The sequence below is a fragment of the Emydura macquarii genome, unplaced genomic scaffold, assembly GCF_026122565.2.
Source record: "Emydura macquarii macquarii isolate MOO-44397 ecotype Brisbane River unplaced genomic scaffold, CSIRO-AGI_Emac_v2 contig_2978, whole genome shotgun sequence".
NCBI classification, from domain to species: Eukaryota; Metazoa; Chordata; order Testudines; family Chelidae; genus Emydura; species Emydura macquarii.
The window spans coordinates 13,194-36,883 of NW_027133115.1; the positions used below are offsets into that span (position 1 = coordinate 13,194).

At 57.5% G+C, this 23,690-nt stretch overlaps 1 protein-coding gene across 2 annotated transcripts; it reads left to right on the plus strand.

The window, feature by feature from the left end:
• Positions 1–1,329: 1,329 nt before the first annotated feature.
• LOC137167732 (TYRO protein tyrosine kinase-binding protein-like) lies at positions 1,330–8,215 on the plus strand. 2 transcript variants are annotated; one of them, XM_067570008.1, is made up of 5 exons: positions 1,330–1,450; positions 2,615–2,878; positions 3,001–3,132; positions 7,677–7,723; positions 8,009–8,215. In XM_067570008.1, the coding sequence occupies exons 2-5, from the start codon at positions 2,788–2,790 to the stop codon at positions 8,072–8,074; spliced, it is 336 nt and encodes a 111-aa protein (XP_067426109.1). In that variant the 5' UTR covers positions 1,330–1,450; positions 2,615–2,787; the 3' UTR covers positions 8,075–8,215. The 2 variants fall into 2 exon arrangements, 1 of the variants encoding a protein (XP_067426109.1); XR_010924182.1 differs by lacking the exons at positions 1,330–1,450; positions 3,001–3,132 and having other exon boundaries at positions 2,620–2,878; positions 7,680–7,723.
• Positions 8,216–23,690: the final 15,475 nt, after the last annotated feature.

Consider the following 23,690-nt stretch of genomic DNA (forward strand, 5'->3'; position numbering starts at 1 on the left):
CTGCCAGGCTGGTGCCCTGGGGCCCGGGGCCGGGTACGTCTGGTCCCGCGGGGACGTGTGGCTGCCAGGAGCCGGGCAGGATTTCCGCACTGACAAGGCAGACGTCTCTGACGGAGGGAACTACTCGTGCGGTGTCTGGGTGTCCGGCCCCGGCTGGGTGTATCTGAGCCTCTCGGCGAGGGAATCGGTCGAAGTTCAGGGTAAGCAGCGAGGGCTGGCGAGAGCCTCCCCCCTCCCAGCCGCCCCCCCGGCTCCCCACACGGCCTCCTGGAGCAGCCCCGCGTCCCCCGCCTCGTCCCCCTGCGTCGTCCCTGCCCGCCTCGTCTCCCGGCCTCGTATTCCACCCCCACCTCCATCACCCTCCCACCTCCATCGTTCCCGCAGCCACCTCCATCATTCCCCTGGCTGGGTCCATCAGTGACAAATTCAGTTTCTGTCCCACACACAAGCTTCCCATGGGTCCCACCCACCCTCTGGGCCAGGCCCTTCCCTCCCACCTGCACTGTGCCCCCACCCCTGGGCAATGCACCGCTTCCCCACCCCCTGCCTTGGATCCCCAGCCCCCTCTGGATCAAACCTCCTCCCCCCCCCACCTTGTGCCCCAGGGTCTTCTGGGGGATCCCCTGCCCCTTATCCCCATGTCTCCCTGCCTGTTCTGGCCCCGTGGACCCACATGAGCCAGGCCATGGCCCTCTCCCTGCCCTAGGTCGCTAGCCCATTCTGGATCAGGTCCCCCTGACTGTTTTGCTCTGTTCCCACCCCGTGTGTCTGTCTTGCCCCTCCCCCCTGTGGCCATGCCCCTACAGGCGTCCACATTACAGCCTCGCCTGGCAGCAGCCCGCGGGAAGGGGAATCGGTGACGTTCACGTGCGATCCCACCAGCAGCCTCTCCACCCCCAGCTCCTAGGCCTGGGACCAGGACGGCCAGAGGCGGGAGGGATTCCCGTGGGAATGGTGCTGGGAAGCGTCATGGCAAAGAATGCTGCAGAATATCTCTGCCAGGCCGCCAACGGGGTCGGGCTGTCCACATCCCCCCATCCCCATCATTGTCTGGGGTCACTGCCAGTGACGTGAAAAGAGACCTACGGGGGGCGGGAGGGGAGAAGGGCAGGGCTGGGGTTGTACCTTTTGCCATAAGACCAGGGCGGGGAAGGGTCGTCGCGGGCAGCGCAGTGGATAAAGACTCGCCATGAGCGCCCAGTCCGGTCCTGGGTGCAGGAACAGGGAATCTGGAATAGAAGCAGAGGTTATTTTCCCTCTGGGTTTGGCCCCGGTGCGACCGCTGCTGGGGTCCTGTGTCCAGGCCCGGGGCCCACAATTGCAGAAGGCGGCTGATCAGCTGGGGAGGGGAGAGAAAAGAGCCAGGAGAATGAGACAATGATTGAAACCTGCCTTTGATTGACCGACTCCAGAGCTCCGTCTGCTTAGCTTCACCAAGGGAAGGGACGGGGTGAGTTGATCCCCGTCTGTAAGGCCCTACGCAGAAAGCAGAGATTTGAAAATGGGCCCGTCAGCCTAGCTCAGGGTTTTCACCCTTTTTTCACTTGTGAACCCCTAAAAAATTGCGAATGGCATTGCAGCCCCCATGGAAATCTTAGACCCGGTCTGCGGCCCCCAGAGCTCCACAGACGACGGGTTGAGAACAAAGGCCTTAGAGGAACCTCCTCCCTTGGGGCAGCCCCCATGGGTCCCACTCTGCCTTCAGGGCCAGCCCCGTGGCCTCAGCACCTCTGAGACGGAGCCACTGGTCTCCAGCCTGCTTGCTTCACCCTGGGAGCTGTGCCCGGCGAATCCAGCTCAGACAGCTCCTTGCACGCACTCCCGGGAGCCGTGCACCCCAGCCACGCCCGGCAGGGATGCCCGGCAGCCTTTGCCAAGCAGCGTGGTGTTTGTTAACCCCGCCTCGAAACCCCTTAGCTCAGCGCAGAGATGCAGAGGCGAAGACGTCAGACACCCCGGCCAAGCCAAGGCAATGCACCCACTGCGCTGCAATTCATCCCATTTCAGGATCTCTCGGTCCCTCCCTCTGCCCCGGGAGAGGGCAGCCAGCCTCTCCCAGAAGCCAGCCCCTTATCCCTGCCAGTCCCACCTGCATTCTTTGTTCCGGGCCTGGTCTCAGACCGTGATTAAAGGGTTGGAAAACCTGCCGTAGCGTGGGCCACTCCAGGAGCTCTGTCGATTTAGAGACGGTGAAGCAGTGACTCGATGATCCCTTCTAGAAGTCCCTACACAGGGAGCAAATCTTTGATCACGGTCTGCTCGGTCTTTGAACTGAAACCTTTTGGCTTTCACTGGTTTGCCGAAAAGGGCCCGTTTCCCCCAGAGCCCCTCCCTCCAGTTCCAACGGCCTTTGCCTTTTCAACAACCATCATCGGGTGAGGGACCCCACAAGCAGGCAGGGTTCAAGTAAGCGTGTCTATTAACCACACGCAGCGCGCCAGGCTGAGCTACATGCACGCCCGGCTGCTCCAGCTGCCTTCGAAAGCATGCAACACGGTGAGCGCCCCGGAGGGCTCACCACCTATTTAAAGCGACACCGCACCGCAGGCTGGCGCTTGGCACAAACCCAGTTTTTCTCACCCTTTTCACAGCTCCGTTCTCCCTCTGTTTCCAGGTGCCCCGAAAGGTGTGAACATCACGGCTACGCCCGGGACTGTCCTGTGCGAAGGGGAACTGGTGAAGTTAAGGTGCCGTTTCAGCCGCAGCGTCCCTGCCACCGTCACCTACACCTGGTACAAGGATAACAGCAGCCTGGGGTTGTCCCAGCCGGAGCTGGCGCTTCAAAACATGACAGCCACAGACGCTGGGGAATATCGCTGCGAGGTTCACAACCAGATTGGGCTGGGCCGTTCGCCCCCCGTAGTCATCACTGTCCTAGGTAGGTCCGTAAGGTCCCTGATGTCTCAGGGCGGCTGGCACGGCTAAGGTTCAGGCTGGAAAGCCCTGGGCCGCGGCTGTCAGCGCCCGACGCCCGTGACGTCAGCCTCCGTCTTCCCTCAGGCTACGGCAGGTGCCAATATCTGAGCCCCGGCCTTGTGGCCGGCATCTCGGTTGCCAGCCTGGTCCTCATTGTCCTCGTTAGCGTGGGGGCTTGTTACCTGCTCAGGAGACGCTGGCGGCAGGCTGCGCAGGGTAAGAGGTGCACTGCTTCAATGGGAATGGGATGTGGCTGGTGCTGGGGACCAGTGAATTGGGGGGGAGGGCAGGGCCGGTGGGAGACCCTTGGGGGGATTCGGAGACTGGGGGGCTGGTGTTTGGGGGGGCCAGTGGGAGACCCTTGGGGGGATTCAGGGACAGGGGGGCTGGTGTTTGGGGGGGCTGGTGGGAGACCCTTGGGAGTGTAACAAACTTGGGGTTCATTAAATAACAAAGCAGTGAATGAGAAAGGAATAAAACTTCAATCCCACAAACTGCAGAGAGCTCCGCTGGTGAACTGCTGCACACAGCTCTGTGGTGTCGAGGGTGACGGCTCTCACCGACTCACTCTTAGTGCCGTGCAGTGTGCAAACTTCTGGGTACAGAGACTAATAATCTGTGACTATTAAATACTCCTCGGATTGCCCGGTGAATAAGTCAGTGCCCAACTTCTCCGAAGGCCGTTGTGGATCTGGATGGGGTCGCAGTAGCTCTGCCTGTTGGTCTGGCTTGTATTTCGAGCATGAAAAGCAGCGTCCTACCACGTTAGTGATGTTGTGATTGATCCATGGCCCATACAGCACCTCTCGTGCTCATTGTTTGCACGTCTCAAATCCTAAATGACCTCGTGGATCCTCGGTAGCGTTTCTTTTGGGAGACGTGTTGGAATTACAACCTTCCTGCCCTTGAAATCACCCCATCTATCACAGGAAGGCCAGGTCTGCAGTTCCAGTCGTCTCTGATATTTGGACAGTAACTGCTCATTTCTTCAGGACACCCTTTAACTATCACTTCTTTAAGGATTCCCAATGAGTCCATTTTCTCCGTCTCCTCTCTTATTTCTTGCAGTTTCCTCTTAGCTCTGGGCATTGACTTTACAATCAGATCGACACAGGCCTGCATCTCTGTCTCTAAAGTCTTCTCTGGTTTCGTGGGAGCCACTGCTCTGGAAAGTGCATCTGCTGTGAACATGAATTTACCGGGTGTGCAGGTCACAACCAACTCACACTTCTGCAGCTTTATCATCATTCTGTGCACCCTTATGGTGCAGTCAGTCAGCAGTTTGCTGAATAACGCTGTCAGGGGCTTGTGCTCCATTTCAGCTCCACTGTCTGACAGTAAATACACTGATCGAATCTCTCACAGGCAAACAAGATTCCTAAAAGCTCCTTCTCCATCTCTGGGTATCTGGTTTCTGCCTCAGTCAGTGATTTGGATGCATATTCCACTGGTTTCCAACACTCTTCAGGCTTCTGTAAAATCTCTGCATCCAACCCAGACCGTGAAGCATTTGCTGAAATTTTAACAGGCCTTCCTGGTGCATAAAACGTCAACACTGGGGCTTGCATCAGTTGTTGTTTTAAACCCTCCCATGATTCCTCCTGTTCCGCACCCGACCCATTCCTTTTATCCTCCAGGAGTTTTCTCAAAGCCGCTGCTTTGGTAATAGATCAGGGGTGAATTTCCCAAGAGAATGAACCATTCCCAGGACCCGCTGGACATCTTTCTTTGACTGGCGAGGTGGCATCATTTCAATGGCTGAAATCTTCCTCGTCTCAGGTTTTACACTTTCATTGGAAAGAACGTTCCCAACCAAAGTCAGTTCTGTGACCCCGAAAACACCTTTCTCCCTCTGTAGTTTGAGGTTTGCAGCTCTCCTTCCATCCAGGACTTGCTGACGTCGACAATCGCGGTCCTCTGCCGTTGAGCCCCAGATGATGATGTCATCCATGGATGTGTCACAGATCTTAGGTATGGTTTTGTGGTACACTGCTGGCGCTGTAGCTCTGCGGGAGGGTAAGCGTCAGAATCTGCACCTTCCAACCGGGGTATTCAATGTGCACAGCTCTGAGCTTCCTTCAGTTCATTTTACCTGCCAAAAACCTGAGCATACGTCCGATTTACTGAACATTGAGTGTTTGCACATTGAGCCACAATCTCTTCTCCGGCTGGTGCTGTGACGTGCCTTCTTTGCACAGCCTTGCTGAGGTCTCTGGGATCTAAGCGCATGCGTAGCCGGCCGTTACTTTTCTCCACAGTGACTAGGGAGCTCACCCATTCCGCTGGCGCCTCAGTGTTTTGTGTGACTTGCATCACTTCCATCCGTGTAAACTCAGCCTTGAGTTTGTCACGCAGTGCAAATGGCACCTTTCTAGAGGGACCTGCTTGTTTACCCGGATTGTGTGTTCACCCTGCGAGCAACCCAACCCCTGGAACAAGTCACCATATTCCCCAAAGAGTGCCTCAGAGCCAGGTTCAGGATGATCTTGTAGTGAGAGCACCCGTTTGACCACGCTGAGTTTCTCACATGCAGCCAGGCCTAAAACTGGCATCCACCAGACTGTCTTTAACTGAGTGCACTTGACTTTCCTGCTTTTGCAGCATTCTGCAAAATGATTGTTTTCTGGAGAGCTTTATCTAACGTTAAATCTCCTTCACAGAGCAGCCTCTTTTCACACGTTCTCTTTAATGCTATGAATGATACTCTGTCAACTCACCAAATTCACAGGTTTTACTGAGTTTCCTTAATTCTGTGACATATTGCTCGGTGGTGTCAACAGTTTTTTGCGTGCATGTAAAAAAAGCTGTCTCTCAAAGGTCTCTTTCGTTTTTGGCACACAGTGTTCCTCACATTTAGATAGTATTTTATTTAACTTCAGGCTTTCATCTTCTGCAGACTTAAAGTTGTTATAAATACCCAGCGGCTCGTCCCCGACAACATGCCAGAAAGACAGGTGATTTCACATTCCAGTATAACCTCAAAGCTACGAACGCCTCGGGAACGGGGGCTGTTTGTAACTCTGAAATGTTCACAACTCTGCACAAAACGTTCTGGTTCTTCCAGAAGTTTACAGTTGAACGTTGACTTAATACAGCTTTGAAACTTTACTGTGCAGAAGAAAACTCCTGCTTTCCCTTTCTTCTTAGTAGCTGACTTTAACCAAGTGTTGTACTGTGTGTGTGTGTGTGTGTGTGTGTGTGTGTGTGTGTGTGTGTGTGTGTGTGTGTGTGTGTGTGTGTGTGTGTGTGTGTGTGTGTGTGTGTGTGTGTGTGTGTGTGTGTGTGTGTGTGTGTGTGTGTGTGTATCGGCTGCTGCTGACTGCATACTTCTGGTTCCAAAGGAGGTGTGTGATTGACAGCTCAGTTCGTAACTCGGGTGCTGGGAACTCTGAGGTTCTGCTATGTCATTTTTCTCCTCTGCCCCTATCTCTCCTACATCTAATTCAAATCTCCGTCTGAATTAGTTTCCAGTTCTCAGCAGCATCACCCAACACTTGCAGACTGGAAGGAGGTCGCAACACATCCTGTTGGGGCCTTTTTGTTTGTTTTCTGTATTTAGGCCAGTCAAGCTACTATTGTGCTCACCAAATACCCACAAAAGCTCCTGTGCCCTAGGCATTGCTCCCGGTGTTCCTCGGATGCCCCCCTTTGTCTCCGCTTTCAGTTGCAAACACAGGAGTTAACTCCAAAATCCGGGCAGTTTCCTTCCTCTTCAGCACGGCTACACCATGTAACCGAGGGATCTCGGGTTCATTAAACAACAAAGCAGTGAATGAGGAAGGAATAAAACTTTAATAAAACCAACAGGAGAGCAGCATCCCTGGTGAACTCCTGCACACCCAGCTGTGTTCCCTTCCCAATTTCCACCCCCACTCCACTGCCTCCAGGGCACGTCTCCAAATTCCTATGTTCATCCCACTGTCCCTTATGAGGGAGTGTCTCTAAATGATAAACTTCTACAAACGTATTTCTACAGCAGAGGTCCCCAAAGGGGGGGGGCGGGAAAGGGGGAAGTGGCGGAGACCGGGCCAGACACCACAGGGGACGGGGGGAAGCACCACCCAGCCCCCCTCTGCCCCCATCTCCTCTCTGGCCCCACCTCCGGCCACAGCCCAGGGCAGCTCCTGGGCCAGCTCCTGGCCCCACCACGGCTCCCAAACTCCGACCACACCCTGCTCCTGCCCCTGGCTCCCGACAGCGGCTCCCAATGGGGCGCAGACCGTGAGGGGTTGGGGGGCATGATTGAAAACGTTTGGGGACCACTGCTCCTCGGGGAGGGTTCGGAGGGGTGGGAGCTAGTGGTCGGGGGCCCCTGGTGGCAGATATTTGGTGGACACGGGTGGGTGGCTGGTGGAAGACGTATGAGGAGATTTGGGAGATGGGGAGGACACGGGGGATTCTGGGGGTTGGACCAGTGGATTTGGGGGAGAGACTGTGGGTGATTTGGGGAGGTGGAGGCGGGTGGTTCAGGGGGGCTGGTGGGAGATACTCGGGGGAACACAGTGGTGGGGGGCTGGTGAGACACATGGGGTGGTTTGTGGGGGGCTGGTGGGAGACAATTGGAGGAATACGGGGGGTTGGGGCTGGTGGTGTGAGAGGAAACACTCGTGAGTTGGAGGCTGGGGGGGGTCATTGGAGACACTTCAGGGGATGGGGCAGTTGGTCTGGGGGGCTGGTGGGAGACTCACGGGGGGATTCAAGGATCTGGTGATTTGGGCGGACCCGGATTTATTAACAGAAACGATTCTTCTCTTTCCCAGGAGGTGCTGAGCTTTCCCACAAGCCAGAGGCAGAGCCGATCTATGAGGTGAGCCCAGCGTTCCTCCCCCTTCCTTCCCCCTGAGTGGGAGGGGTCCCCCCGACCCCCTGTCCCCTGCTGGCTGGAGTGTGTGTGTGTGGCTGCAGCCCCTCCGCAGTGCAAATCCCTGCCCCCTGCTGGGTGGAATCGGCACTGTCTGAGTGTGTGTGTCAGACCCCGTCCTGCTACCGGCTCAGGGGAGATTCTCGCAGCCACAGAGCAGCAGCACCGCCCCCTGGTCCTGGGGGCTGTTGAGCTGGGATCTCACTAGCTCTCCCTGGTTTTGGTCTACAGAACGTCCAAAGACCATGCCAGGATATTTACAGCCAGCTGGATTATTCCCGAGCCGGTTCCCGCTGAGCTCTTCCAAAATCCCGACCAGCCGGGGCCCCCTCTGCACTGCCTGGATCTTAAACACAAACAGGAGCCATTGGACTCAGTGGGCCAGACCCCCAGCTGGTGTTAATCGACTGTCGCTTCTCCGGAGAACTCGATCGTGAATAAATAGCTCTGAAATGCAGAGGATTGGGGGTATTTCTTTCTCTATATCAACTCTATAAAATACTGTGGAAATTCCTAGACAAAAAACTTGGGTTAACTTGGAGTTAAAGGTGAGACGTGAGCAGCAATTCCCAGGGGACACAGAAGAGGTGCACAAAGGAGATTTGAAATCCCAAAAAGGAGACAGGCAGGAAATTCTAGGGGCAAATTAAAGTTAGGAGAACCGGGCATTTGACAGCACAAATTCCCACCCGTAAGCAGGGTCTGGGCTGCAGCTGGGCCGCCGTGTCCAGGAGTTTGGTTTTTCCCAGCTCCTAGAGGAGGGTGAACGCTGCTGGGGGTGTTTGCGGTTCAGGATCCCGGCAGCGCAGAGGGGACCGTGGATTGCATGGACCTCGACCAGGCGCAGTTAGAATAGCCCCCGGCCTGGTATAATAGTCTCCATTGTGGTCTGGGGCTGGGAATATCCCCGGAGCACAGGATTTTCTGCTGGGGACACAGACAGACACAGTGCGAAAGAGGGTGTGAAGAACAACGATCACACCCCAGCTTGAGATACGTGTGCGATGTCTGCCCCTATGGACAGTAGTTGTGGTGAGTGGTTAGAGCAGGGGGCTGGGAGCCAGGACTCCTGGGTTCTATGCCCAGCTCTGGGAGGAGAGTGGGGTCTAGTCCGTTAGAACAGGGGGGACGGGGAGTCAGGTTAGAGGGGGGCTGGGAGTCAGGACTCCTGGGTTCCATCCCTGGCTTGGGGAGGGGAGTAGGGTAAGGATGAGAGTCAGGCTTCCTTGGTCTATTCCCAGTGCTGGGAGAGGGGTCTAGTGGTTAGAGCAGGGGGTTTGTGCTGCTTACATTGCGTCACTCTCCGGTCCCCATTTCTGGGGGTGTCGGCTGTGCAGGGCTATAACAGATTTGCTGCGTTGCTGCCCCGGAGCACGCGATCCACGGTGGCTCCATGACAGCTGCTGACACCGCCGCGGGAAGGGGTGGGCCAGGAGGTGGAGACTGGGCCAGCAGAGGGGCCGATAGACCAGACCAGGGACAGCATTGGAAGGGGGGCTCATTCACAGGGGCAGGGCAGAGTGCCACCAGAAGGAAACCCCCACCCCAGGGGTGAGAACTGCCCCGGGAGCAGGCCGCAGCCCACGGTACAAGGGAACTTACAGCACGGGCCGTGCGGACCTTCGCTGTAATTCCAGGTGTGTCCATGTGGGGGGGACATAGGCGCAGGGCCGGAGAAGGACCCCTCTGTGTGGGGCAGGGCTGAGGGCACTGCAGTTAGAGGTGGGACTGAGTGTGACACCCCATGGCCGGGCCCGGACACGATCACCCCCGACGGTCTGTGCCCAGGCCAGGTCTGGACTGAGAGCAATCAGTGCCCTTTGGGGTGAGCGCCCCCAGCCTGCCCCTGGCACAGCGCCCCCTAGTGCCGCCCTGGGGCATTGGGGCCAGCCCTGACTGCAGGGGAGAGCTGCCCCCACCCTGCCCCCTGCAGCACAGCGCTCCCGAGCCTTCACCCTCTCCCCTCCCCCCCCGGTGCCGCTTCCCTTTTCACTGTCCGCTGGACTGATCACTCAGCTTCCCTCCAGCCAGATCGGCCATGGGAGCCGTGGCTGCAGGACCCCCTATAAGGTAATTACGCCTTCTCCTGCCGACGGGAGTGCGGGCTAGTGGTTAGAGAGGAGGGGCTGGGATCCAGGACTCCAGGGTTCTTTGCCCAGCTTCGTGCAGCTCCGTTGTGCTGGGTGCTCCCTGCCCTATAGCGCTCCCTGCCTAACCCAGCCCTTTGGGGTGCCCTGGGGTGGGGAACTGTTTGGCTTAGTTGAAACAATCAGCTGGGGTGGCCCACTTCATAGCCGGTGTTGGCAGAGCTCCCCTCATCCTCTCCCTCCCCACAGTCCCAGTGCGCCCCCTTCCCATTTCCCGCTCTTGGTCAGGGACTCCCGGCAACCTCTTCCCCATAGCAGGGGCCCTCTGTGCCCCCCATGTCCCCTCCACACCAGGGTCCCCCAATCTAACCCCTAAGCCAGGCCGCCCATTCCTGCCTCCCCGATACCAGGTTCCCCTGCCAGGGGCTCAGTCTGTGCCCTGTCAATCAGTCACACAGTGACACTGCGGTGGGATGGGTCACGTGGTGCTGAGATGCAGCCACCTCTGGGGAGGAGCTGCTGCAGAACAGCCACACAGCAACACCACAGGGGGACGGCTCGCCGAGTGTGGAGATGCAGCCACCTCTGGGGCAGGACAGATGGTAACAGCTGCACAGTGACTGCTCCCCAGCAGGAAAGTGCGGACACCTCTGGGGTGGAGGAAGGACATAGGACCTAACACAACAGTGGGCGGAAGGGGAATTGAGAGCAAATCACAGGGGCAAAGGCTGCGTCTTGGGAGCTGTAGCCTGGGATCGAGTCCTTTCCAAGGGGCATAAACCTCAGCAGGTTCCACTGCTCTGCCGCAGGAGCAAAGCGAATGTGGTAGGATTTGAACCCGCATCTTTGGAGACAGCAGACCTGCTGTTCAGATGCTCAGCCATTGCCTCTGAGCTCCCCCTTCAGCTTGGGGGTTGCATGCTTACCCTGGATGGTGACGGGAAGTGAGCGGCCCAGCCCAGCCTGGTTGTGAACCTCGCAGCGATATTCCCCAGCGTCTGTGGCTGTCACGCTTTGAAGCGCCAGCTCCGGCTGGGACAGCCCCAGGCTGCTGTTATCCTTGTACCAGGTGTAGGTGACGGCAGCGGGGACGCTGCGGCTGAAACGGCACCTTAACTTCACTGGGTCCCCTTCACGCAGGACAGTCCCAGGTGTAGCCGTGAGATTCACGCCTTTAGGGGCATCTGGAAACAGAGAACAAAATGATCCGTAAAAGGGAGAGAGAAATTGGGTCTGCACCATATTGTATGGTCATGTGCCACTGGGTGGAGTCGCTTTAAATAGGCAGTGAGCCCTCTGGGGCGCTCATCGTGTTGTATGGCTTAAGAAGCAGCCGGAGCTGTCGTGTGTGCGTGTAGCTCAGCCTGGTGTGTTGTGTGTGGTTAATAAACATGCTTATTTGAATCCCAACTGGTTGTTGAGGGTCTCCTCAGCCGAGGATTGTTGTGTGAGAGGCAAAAGACACCACAGTGGAACTAGTCGGGAAACGGCGGGCTTTTGCCTGTGGGAAAGTTTGGCTTTTGGGCAAAATTCTGAAAAACCAAAACATTTCATTGCAGAATGTCAAGTGGTGCATCATGGGAGATGTAGTTTGGTTGCCTGCTGTTGTCATTCGTTTCCAGAGCCTGAGGGAGGACCCCAGCAACCTGAATGGACCAAACCAGGCCCAGCAGCTAAGTCTGCCCGGCAACCAAGGAACCGGGCCGCGATAGGACCACCCGGCGCGCCCAATCAGCGGCAGTGGGGCGGAGCCCCCACAGGAAGGGGTGGTATAAAAGGCCGGCCCCAGGGCTCAGTCTGGGAGAGATCGCTGCTGAAGACAGATGTGCTGCCCCGCTGGCAGAGACCTAGGCTGGAGCAGAGCCACTGACCAACCCCGGCCCCTCCTGGGCCTGGAGACTGGGTAGGGCCCTCACGGAGCTGGACCAGGCAACCCGGCCAGAGTGACTGGCCTGAGATACCCAGACCCTGGGACTGGACTGAGCCACCGGAGCCCCGGGATGGGGCGGAGACCCTGGAGCAACCTGGGTGGAGGATACCCCCCGAGGCAGGACAGGACCTGGAGGAGCTGCCGGAAGCCGAGCCACTCCCCGCGCCCAATGACCTCGAGGAGGCGCTCCCCGCATTGCCGCCCGTGGATGAGGAGGGACTGACGGGCCTACCCTGCACCGAGTACCCCCACGATACCGAGGAGACAGGTACTGGGCCAGCGGGGAGGAAGTAGCCCAGGGGCAGCCAAAGCCTGTGGCTGAATCTGAGGCCTGGTCGGCGTGTTGTGGCAGGAGCCCCGCTGACACGGTGGCAACCGCTTTTGCCACTGCTAGGGCCCTGGGCTGGGACGCAGTGGAGACGGGTGGGCCTGCGTCCCCCTCCCCTCCCCTTCCCTAGCCACCCCGTCTGAGGGCCGGGGCACTAAACTGTTTGTTCGCCCTGCCTGAGGGCTAGAGCGATAGACTGCTGGCTCGCCGAAAGCGAACAGTTTCCCCTTGGTTTGGAAGGCGCTGTGGCCTCCTCCGGGGCCAGAGCCCGAGGGAGGACCCCAGCACCTGGGCCAGTGAGGACAGCCCGGTGACAGCCGGGCTTGTGCCCAGTAGGGGTCCCAGCCCAGAGCATTGGGACGAGGCCTTGCCTGCCAGAAAGCCCTATTCACCTGGCTGAGCCCAGGGGGGGGTCTCTGACCTAAGCGTGTCAGAGCGGAGGCCAGGAGCGCCTGTGTGGGAGACAGGCGTTAGCCACCTCCTGTGTGCACAGTGCAACCGCCTGGCCAGATCCTGCAAGTGGATCTGCGTTCAGCTGCCCCAGCGGTCGAGCAGGTGCCAGGAGTAGGTCCTGTCACGTTACAGAGCAGTGTGTTCCTTCGTCTTTGCTGAGCTCAGCCGCCAGGAGGGATGTGGGCAGAGCGGGGGTTGTTCCGCTGGGTACAGCTTTCGAGGAGAAGGAATGGACTCTGCCCGAAGATACGGAACCTCTGATTGGGAGCAGAAAACAAAGAAAAACAGTTTGTGTTTCTGGCTTGATTTCTTGGGGGAAAAGAAAAGCCCTTGGGTGGAGGATTTCTTTGTGGGAGGTTCTGCATACACAGACCTTTGTGTTCGGTGGGAGGAATTTATAGTAGGGAAACCTAAATCCACTAAGAAGCTGGCCAAGAGAGCCCTGTGGTAGGGGTGGGAAAAAGCAGCTAGAGAGTTGCAAGCTCACGTCGGGGAGCAAAAGGGTCAAATGACTCAGCTCCAGGGAGAAGTCTCCCAGAAGGACTCCCAAATGGCTAATTAGAAAGGGAAGACCTACGGAGACCCGGCTCGAGTACAGGTCTTGTACACCAGATGAGGCGTGAGCTCTGGGAAAGACACTGGGGCCTTTAACCCGCGACACCGTGCTTGATTGGGTGGGCTGTGTCCCCAATCTACATAGCGGTGATTCGGTGTCACTGCCCAGGGAGTGCATGTCGGCGGAGGATTTTACGTGCTGCCCCCGCAGTGCAAACGGGGGCCACACCCGACAATTCAGAAGAACTACAGAACATTTACAAGTTCCACGTCCCAGGAGCCGGTGACATCGGGAGGTTCTGTTCCGACCGGCAGCAGGCTCAGGAGAGGCCAGGAAAGTCCAGCCTGAGGAAGAAAGTGTTATTCAGGCTGGCGGGGGCCATGCGGCTGGACGCAGCTGAATTTCGGGAAGCGCTCGGACAAGGTCTGTTGCTGACCCTAAGGGTAACTTTGGGGCCCATTGACCCAGCAATTACTCCGCTGGGCATGATGGGAGAAAGGATTAGGGTGGCATAGGACCTTCGGAGGGAGGCTCTCCCAGGATCAAGGAAAAAGGTGTCCGCGGTGAGCATCAGGGAGCGGTCTCATGCTGGGAAGAAAAAGGTAAGTCTTGGAGAAGGGCAGCCCAGAGGACAGATGGCAGACGTCTACACAGCCACTGTCAGAACGGCAGCAATGAGGGAATGCTGTGTGGGCGCAGCTCCTGAAGTATGAGGCGAAGGGAGCCGTCCATGGCTTAGAACCAAGCGAGCTACTCAAGAGGCTGGCGCTGCATGAGGGGAACAAGCAAACAGCGGCAGCTCTTTCAGGGCAGAGAGAAGATCTTTTGTGAAGGGGCCGAGCTTCCCCCCTGCCCTAGAGACTGTTGCGCCGGTGAATGAGGATCACTGGAGGAGGCCGACTGTGAGAGCGCTAGTATTGGGGACGTTCGGGAAGATAAAACAGGACCTCTTACTGGACACCGGCGCCGAGGTGTCCTATCTATGCGCCAGACACAGCCCAGCAGCTAAGGAATTGCCCATTGAGGCATGGCAGACATTAGAAGGTTTCAATGGGGAAGATAGTTCAACTCCCTTCACCTATCCCACTGAACGTCAGCTCTAGATGGGGTTGGAATATTCAGGGTTGAGGCTCTACAAAGCACTGGAGCCGTGACTGATCTCCTGAAGAGAGTGGTTCTTCCTCAAGGAATCGATACAGAGCCTCATGCAATAGCAGCCTCTCACCGAGTGGCGGCAGTAAAGGCACGCTTGACTGTGGACCTGCCGGAGCGGGAGCCAGATGTCATACAAGTGGCTAAACTGTTTCCCAGAGCATGGGGAGGAGGTGAACATCCCGCAGTGCTGAAGGAACAGGTCCAGGACTATTTAGAAAGATTGAAGATACACAAGTCCATGGAGCCAGATGCAATGCACCCGAGGGTGCTGAGGGAGTTGGCTGATGTGATTTCAGAATCATTGGCCATTATCTTTGAAAGCTTGTGGTGAATGGGGGAGGTGCCTAATGATTGGAAAAAGGCAAATCTAGTGCCCATCATCAAGAAAGGGAGGAAAAAGGGAGGAAAAAGGATCCAGGGAACTACAGGCCGGTCAACCTCACCTCAATCCCTGGAAAAATCATGGTGCAAGTCCTCAAGGAATCCATTTTAAGGCACTTGGAAGAGAGGAAGGTGATCAGGAACAGTCAACATGGATTCAGCAAGGGCAAGTCATGCCTGACCAACCTGATTGCTTTCTATGAAGAGGTGACTGGCTCTGTGGATGTGGGGAAAGCGGTGGACGTGATATACCTTGACTTTAGCAAAGCTTTTGATACAGTCTCCCACAGTATTCTTATCAGCAAGTTAAAGAAGTATGGGTTGGATGAATGGACTATAACATGGATAGAGAACTGGCTAGAGCATAGGGCTCAACGAGTAGTGATCAATGGTTCCATGTCTAGCTGGAAGCTGGTCACAAGCGGAGTTCCCCAGGGGTCGGTGCTGGGGCCGGTTTTGTTGAACATCTTCATTAACGATCTGGAGGAAGGGGTGGATGCACCCTCAGCAAGTTTGCACTGACACTAAGCTAGAGGGAGTGGTAGATATGCTGGAAGGTAGTGATAGGATACAGAGTGACTTAGACAAATTGGAGGATTGGGCCAAAAGAAACCTGATGAGGTTCAACAAAGACAAGGACGGAAGAATCCCAGGCACAGCTACAGCCTGGGGACCAACGAGCTAGGCAGCAGTTCTGCAGAAAAGGACCTGGGGGTTACAGTGGATAAGAAGCTGGATGTGAGTCAGCAGTGTGCCCTGGTTGCCAAGAAGGCTAATAGCATATTGGGCTGCATTAGTAGGAGCATTTCTAGCAGATGGAGGGAAGTGATTGTTCCCCTCTATTCGGCATTGGTGAGACCACATCTGGAGTATTGTGTCCAGTTTTGGGGCCCCCACTACAAAAAGGATGTGGACAAGTTGGAGAGAGTCCAGTGGAGGGCAACAAAAATGATGAGGGGGCTGGAGCACAGGACTTATGAGGAGAGACTGAGGGAACTGGGCTTGTTTAGTCTGCAGAAGAGAAGAATGAAGCGGGATTTGATAGCAGCCTTTAAATACCTGAAAGGGGATGGCAGGGAGGATGGAGCTAGGCTGTTCTCAGTGGTGGTAGATGACAGAACAAGGAGCAATGGTCTCAAGTTGCAGTGCGGGAGGTCTAGGTTGGACATTAGGAAAAAGTTTTCCCTAGGAGGTTGGTGAAGCACTGGAATGGGTTACCTAGGGAGGTGGTGGAATTTCCATCTTTAGAGATTTTTAAGCTGCGTCTTGACAAAGCCCTGGCTGGGATGATTTAGCTGCGGTTAGTCCTGCTCTGAGCAGGGGGTTGGACTAGACACCTCCTGAGGTCCCTTCCAACTCTAATATTCTATGACTTGACTGCGATTTAACCCCAGTACTCAGCGCCCTTCTTGCAGTGTAGACAGACTCCCAGGCCTGGGAAAATGTTGCCCCAAAGGGCTCTGTGTGTGTCTGTGTGACAATACTCACCACTCAGAAGGCAAAGGGCAGGGAACAGCACAAGGGCCATCTCCGTCCAGCACACAGCGCTCTGCAGCCTGGGAGGGGAAAGGGGCCGGGAATGATTCACCTGCAGCGTTTCTGGGAGACAGCTCGTCTGTGCCAGGAAATGCCCCTAGCTGTGTCCGGCCGTGGGATGGGGTGCGTGACCAGGTATTTTACACCTATGGCCCTTCGTAAAAGAATTTCCTAACCAGGTAAGGAGTAAAGCTCAGAGATTTACCCGACGGAGCAAGGATCAGTTGCATTTCCACCCCCGCGTGCTTTGTGGGCCGTGTGTGCTGGGCTTACAGGCTCAGGGGTGAAATGCAGCCATTTCTGGAGAGGGGCCTGTGGACTGTTTGACAGCTCGCAGCAACGCAGAGGGCAGTTTCAGGGCAGGACCAGAGGATGGTTCCTTTGTGGAGCTGACACGTGCGTCAAGATTCAGGGACGTGGAGGGGAACTAGCCACGTTGGGATGTGACAGGGACCCTAAGACCATATCCTGAGCCCTTGGGAAAGAGCCACATGGGGAAGGGGTATACTAGCCACAGGGGCAGGGTCGGGTTCAGTGTCTCAGCTGGGAACAGCAGAGCACCACCAGCAGAGATCAGCCTGGACTGCCAGATGTGAGCGCCCCCTACTGCGCCCCCCACCCTCTGCCTGCAGCACAGCGCCCCCTAGTGTCCCCCCTGGGGTACTGGGGCCAGCACTGACTGCAAGAGGAGAGCACCCCCAGCCCATCCTGAAGCTCTGCACCACTTCCTCTGCTGCTTCCCCTCTGATAACTAGAGTGTTTATCGGGTCCCATCTCTGCGTGTCTCTGGCCACATCCTGGGGAGAGCCAGTGTCTGCTGTTACCAAACCGGTCTGAGCATGTTCTCTCTGGGTAATGGTACAACTCCAAGAGCTGGGGATAGAACCCAGGCACCCTGACTCCCAGCCCCCTGCTCTAACCCAGCACACCCCACTCCCCTTCTTTCCCCTCCCAGAGCCCGGGAGTCTTGGCTCCCGGCCCCGGCTCTAACCCAAATGCCATGCTGTCTCTGAACAGTAGTTCAATCTAGCCTGGTCTGCCCCATGTGACCTCAGACCCCGTCACAGCTTGCCCAGCTGTTGAGCGTTTCAATCAGCAGTGAAATGCAGCCTGCTCTGGGGTGGGGCACTATGAGCTTGCTGGGCAGGGAATGGCTCTCCCTCTGTGTTTGAGAAGCCCCCATGGTATTTTCAATGCTTGAACAAACTGTGGTGAGACAGTGCGGTCCAGTGGCTAGAGCACTGCAGTGGGACACAGGACCCTGGGTCGTACCCCTAGATCTGCCATGGACGTACTGTACGATAACGGGCCAGTCACTGTACCTCAGTTTCCCCTCCCACCTATTGTCCATTGTAATTTTTTAGGGGCAGGGACTGTGTCTTGCTGAGTGTCTGGGCAGCAGCTGGCACAACGGGGCCCTGTTCTCAGCTGGGGCCACTCCCGTAAGAAACTCCCCTCATGTAATCTCCTTTCAGTGATTTAGAGATTCGAAGAATCATTCTTCCCAAATCTGGCTTTTTGCACCAAAACAAGGATGAGCGGCTCTTATCTGGGCCATGGGCCTGTGTTAACGGCTGGAACTCCGCGCTGATCCCACCACTGATACTAACCCGTCCTCAGTCCCTGCTCCCGAGCTCCCTTATGGGGGGGCTCCCCTTTCCAGCCCCCCACTCCGAGCCGTCCCTTTGCCCCTCCCCAAGAATATCTCCACTTTGTCACAAGTGGGTTGGAGTGGAGCAGGGGGGTGCTGGGAGTCAGGACTCCTGGGTTTTAGTGTTTGTTCTGCCCCTTTGCCCATCCGTGCCGAGGGGATAGGGACCCTCCTCTCTCTCTGAGGGCTGAGAGGCTCCTCAGGTGCTTTGAGATCCGAGCTGGCTGGCGTTAGAACAGGATCAAGCTTCATCCCTTCGCCAGGTCTCAGAGCCACGGGTGTCATGGTCGTTCTCACTGTGACCCAGGAGGCCCATTTGGCCCATGTCCTGGACATCTCTGGGGCTGGAAGGAGGTAAAGGGAACAGGCACCAGCACACAAACACCCTGCAGTAATCAGCGCTGGGGCTGAGGTTTCTCAATTTCCACAGAAAGTGGAAGTTTCTCTGCTGCAGTCAGAGAACAAAGTAAAAGGTTCCCACGGGAAAAATGGTGCAGAGAGCCAGAGAGAGAACCCAGGAGTCCTGACACTCAGTCCTCCTGCTCTAACCACTAGACCCCACTCCCCTCCGAGAAGCAGAGATAGCATCAAGGATTCTCATAGACTTTAAGCTCAGAAGGGGCCATCATGAAAATCTAGCCCAGAGTTTGTTAACGACCGGTCCGTGGGCTGGTGACGAGCACCGGTCCCTGGGATCTCCCTGACGCAGTTTAAAAAGGGAGCCAATCGGTCCCTGGTATCAAAAATGTTGAGAAACACTGTCTGCCGTCCTGCACATCGCCGGCCACGGAGCCTCACCCACCCACTGCTGTAAGAGACCCAGAACCTCTGGCTGAGTAACTGACACCCTCAAATCATGGTTTAAAGCTTCAAGTTACAGAGAATCCACCATTTCCTCTAGTTTAAACCAGCAAGTCACCCATGCCCCACGCTGCAGGGGAAGGTGAAAACCCCCCACGGTCTCTGTCAATCTGACCTGGGGGAAAACTCCTTCCAGACCCCAAATCTTCACTCCTCAGATGATTACAAACCTTCCTCTAATTTCAAACCTAAACCTCTGGATGGCCAGTTTGTATCTATTGGTTCTTGTGCCAACCCTGGCGCTAAAATGAAATAACTCCTCTCCCTCCCTGCTGTTTATCCCGCTGACGTGTTGAGAAGAGCAATCGTGTCTCCCCAGCCTTTGCTGCGTTAGGCTAAACAAGCCAAAGTCCTGAAGTGTCTTCTCAGAGCTTTTCCATTCCTCTGACATCCCAGCAGCCGTCCCCGCACCTGTTCATGTGTGAATTCATCTTTCTTAGACACGGGAGACCAGAACCGCACACGATGTTCCAGACGAGGCCTCACCTCTGCCCTGTGCAATGTTCCTAACACTTGCTTGTCTCTACTAGAAATACCTCCCCCGCTGCATCCTAGGGCCGCATTAGCCATTCTCACAGCCGCATCCCACTGGCGGCTCATAGCCATCCTGTGATCACCCAGTACACCCAGGGCTTCCTTCTCCTCTGTCACTTCCAGCTGATAAGGCCCCAGCTTCTTGTTAGTTCCTACGTGCATCACCTTGCCCTGGGCACTGCTACATTTCATCCCATTTCTGTTACTCCAGGTTACAAAGTCGTCCAGTTCTGCTAGGATCTTCCGGTCCTAGTCCGGATTGGCCATAGCTTCCCACCTAGTGTCAGCCGCAGGTTTTATTAGCACACCCCCACGTTGTGTGCCAAGGTGCCTGATACAAATGTTAAATAAGATCGGTTCCAAGACTGATCCCTGAGGAGCTCCACCAGTAACCTCCCTCCAGCCTCCCCGCTCTGACCACTAGTCCCTACTCCCCTCCCACCGCCAGGCATAGAACCCAGGAGTCCTGGCTCACAGCAATCTTATCCAGCAAGCACGTTGCCTTTAAGGCCAGGAACACGCTATCTTGGTTCCCTTTCCTCCCCTGAGTCACCAGCCACTCGCAGCAGCTGGGGCTATTGCCACAGATCTCGATGAACTTGCCCCATCCAACGTCCCTGCTCACCCGTTAGTGTCAGCGGTGGGATCAGATCCGAGTCCCAGCTGCTAACACAGGCCCATGGCCCAGGTAAGAGCCGCTCTTCCTTGTTTTGGGGCAAAAAGCCAGATACGGGGAGAACGATTCTTCGAATCTCTAAATCACTGAAAGGAGATTAAAGGGTGAGAGTTTCTGACGGGAGCGGCACCAGGTGAGATCAGGGCCCGTTGTGCCGGACGCTAGAAGGGGAGGCCACGCTAGATTGAACACGCTAGAGAGAGCATGGCATGTGGGTTAGAGCTGGGACTCCTGGGTTCTTTGCCTGGCTCTTGGAGGGGAAATTATCAGACACACCCTGGCCCTGAGACACTCGCTGGCCAGTTGTACCATTACGCAGAGAGATCGTTCTCAGAGCGGTTTGGTAACAGCAGACACTGGCTCTGCCCAGGATGTGCTCACAGACACACCGAGAAAGGACCCGATAAACAATGTAGTTATCGGAGAGGAGGCAGCAGAGGCAGTGATGGGGATGCAGCGCTGCAGGATGGGCCGGGGGGCTGAGTAGGGGGCCCTCTACTCTCGCAGTCAGTGCTGGCCCCAATACCCCAGGGGGGCACTAGCAGGTGCTGTGCAGCAGGGAGGGGGTGGGGGGCTCAGTAGGGGGTTCTCTCATCTCACAATCCGGGATGGTCTCTGCTTGTGGTGCTCTGCTGTTCCCAGCTGAGACACTGAACCGGGCCCTGCCCCTTGTGGCTGTTAAACCCCCATGGCTCTATCTCAAGGTCCCTGTCACACCCCAACATGGTAGTTCCTTTCTGCCTCCCCTGCATCTCCCCACACGTCACCTCCACACAAGAAGCTCCCTCCGGTCCTGCCTTGAAACTGCCCTTCACGTTGCTGTGAGCTGTCAATCGGGCAGTGCACTCCTCCCCAGATGTCGTTGCGTTTAACCCCCAGACTGTGAGCCCTGCACACACGGCTGCAAAGCAAACGGGGAAGGAAATGCAGCTGATCCTTGCTGCATGGAGCTTTACTGGTTAGGAAATTATTTTATGAGGGGCCTAGGTGTGATACACCGGCTGCGCTGCCGATCCTGCGGCCGGATGATGCTGGGGGCATCGCCCGGCACAGACGAGCTGTCTCCCAGAAACGCTGCAGGTGAATCATTCCCGGCCGCTTTCCCCCCCCAGGCCCGCAGAGCGCTGTGTGCCGGACGGAGATGGCCCTTGTGCTGTTCCCTGCCCTTTGCCTGCTGAGTGGTGAGTATTGTCACACAGACCTGGAGATCTTTGCTCCCTGCTGATGGCCGGGCGCTGGAGGGGGCAGGAATCTCCAAAACTCCAATATCCCCTTCCCCAGTTCCCGAGGGAGTCGGCAGGGCTCATTGTCACCCACACGCCGGGGGGGAAGGAGCTCAGACAGCCCCACAAAGCAACATCACCGACTCTGTGTTACAGCCCCTGATTGCGGGGCCGGGTGCTCAGCTCACCGGGGCCTGGCACCGTCCTGATGTCCAACGATTCATGTCCCCCACAGGCTCCTACGCCCAGACGTGGAATGTGACATTCGCTCCAGGGCCCCTTGCTGGATGGGTCGGGTCCTGCGTGACCATCCCCTGTTCCACCAACTACCCTGCAGGGCAGAATATCAGAGCCGTGATCTGGATACTGGATAGTGATCAAACCGTGTATCACTCGGACAATGATCTCATCAACGCTGCCTTTAAGGGGCGCGTCCGCTACCTGGGGGACCAGCAGAACAACTGCTCCCTGCGGCTGGCCCGGCTGCGCCCCAGCGACAGGGGCACCTACCGCTTCCGGTTTGTGACAGTGAGGGATGGCAGGATAATATCCTGGACGAGTGAACGAGGACAGCAGCTCAATGTCTCCGGTAACCAGCTTCCTTCCAGTGCCCCCAGTTCAATGCAGGGGCACGTGAATAACCTTAGAGAAAAACACACACACACACACACACACACACACACACACACACACACACATGCCCCATTTCTGCCCTGCTCTGCAGTCCCAGACCTCGGCGCTGCCTCTCTCACATGCTGCTGGGGTACTGGGAGCGTGTTGTCTAGTGGTCACAGCTGGGATCCAGGACTCCCGGGTCCTCTCCCCGGCTCTGGGAGGCAGTGGGGGGCAGTGGTGAGAGCAGGGGGGCCTGTGGCTCAGATCCCCAGGCTGTGCTGGCAGAGCCGTGTCTCTGTCTAACCCGTGGCCTGTGCTGAAGAGCTGCTGAGACGGACCCTGCAGCCAGCGAGAGGCAGCAGGTGTGAGGGGAATCGGAGGGGGGGGGGGTGCTGGGGCCGATGGAGGGGGCACCCCAATAGCGGCTGTGCCCCTCCGGGCAGTCCCAGAGCTCCCCATGTCTCTAGCTAACGTTTGCCCCTCCCCCAATGCCCCTGAGCCCTCATTGCCCGGCAGCCGAGCACCCGGCTGGGCCTCGCCCGCCACCCTGGGGCTGCTCCCCTCCCCGCAGCCAGGCCGTGGCCCCCGAGATCGGGGCCAACCCCAGGGCCCCGCAGGGTTCAATGGCTCCCGACCCCCCTCTCCTCACAGCCTCTCCGTGCCAGCCCCGCCTGGGGAGCCCAATGGTACCAAGACCCTCCCTCGCCTGCTCTGTGCCGGACCTCTGCCCCCATCGCCCCTCCTGGTACGACGCAGACGGCGCGCGGCGGAGCCCAGGGCAAACCCCGGCTGGGGAGAAGGCGACCGAGCTGCCGATATCCCCGTCCCGGCTGCCCCCCGGCGTGGCGCTGAGATGCCAGGTGGACGGATACTGGGATGGGTGCGGCTCCGACCAGTCCCAACCCCCAGGGCCAGGTGAGCCCTGCTTCCAGATGTGGCCTGGGCGCAGCAGGGGGCTGGGAGTCAGGACGCCTGGGTTCTGTCCCCAGCTGTGGGAGGGGAGTGGGGTCTAGTGGTTACAGCACAGGATGGGGGGTCAGGAGCCAGGACGCCTGGGTCCTATTCCCTCAAAATCTGTCCTGTGGCTCTAGCTAATGTCCTGGCCCCGGGCAGCTGGAGGGGGGGGACCTGCCCCTTCGCTCAGGGCTCCGCTGACAAACTCTCGCCCTCAGTCGCCCCGAACGTGCCCAGCGTGGAGGTTTTGTGGCCGGGAGGGAAGACGGCGATAAAGGCAGGCGATGGGTTTATGCTGCGCTGCCAGGCTGGTGCCCTGGGGCCCGGGGCCGGGTACGTCTGGTCCCGCGGGGACGTGTGGCTGCCAGGAGCCGGGCAGGATTTCCGCACTGTCAAGGCAGACGTCTCTGACGGAGGGAGCTACTCGTGCGGTGTCTGGGTGTCCGGCCCCGGCTGGGCGTATCTGAGCCTCTCGGCGAGGGAATCGGTCGAAGTTCAGGGTGAGCAGCGAGGGCTGGCGAGAGCCTCCCCCTCCCAGCCGCCCCCCGGCTCCCCACACGGCCTCCTGGAGCAGCCCCGCGTCCTCCGCCTCATCCGCCTGCGTCGTCCCTGCCCGCCTCGTCTCCCGGCCTCGTATTCCACCCCCACCTGCTAATCACCATGTTTAGTCAACCCCAGCACTGCCGGCTCTGGGCTGCCCCCAACCTCCGTCGCCCCCAGCCACCTCCATCGTTCCCCCGGCTGGGTCCATCAGTGACACCCTCTGGGCCAGGCCCTTCCCTCCCGCCTGCACTGTGCCCCCAGCCCCGGGCAATGCAGCGCTTCCCCACTCCCAGCCGTGGTTCCCCACCCCTCTGGGTCAGGACCTGCTTCCCCATCCCCTGCCTTGGATCCCCACCCCCTGTGGGCCGAGCCCCAACCCCCACCCGCCTTGTGCCCCAGGTTCTTCTGGGGGATCCCCTGCCCCTTATCC

What these genes read in the sequence shown, in the direction of transcription:
- LOC137167732 (XM_067570008.1), top strand. Translation starts at nt 2,788, where the DNA reads ATGACAGCCACAGACGCTGGGGAATATCGCTGCGAGGTTCACAACCAG. An exon ending in CTGGCGGCAGGCTGCGCAGG is followed by an intron (nt 3,133 to 7,676) that starts GTAAGAGGTGCA and finishes TCTCTTTCCCAG; the next exon opens with GAGGTGCTGAGCTTTCCCAC. An exon ending in AGGCAGAGCCGATCTATGAG is followed by an intron (nt 7,724 to 8,008) that starts GTGAGCCCAGCG and finishes TTTGGTCTACAG; the next exon opens with AACGTCCAAAGACCATGCCA.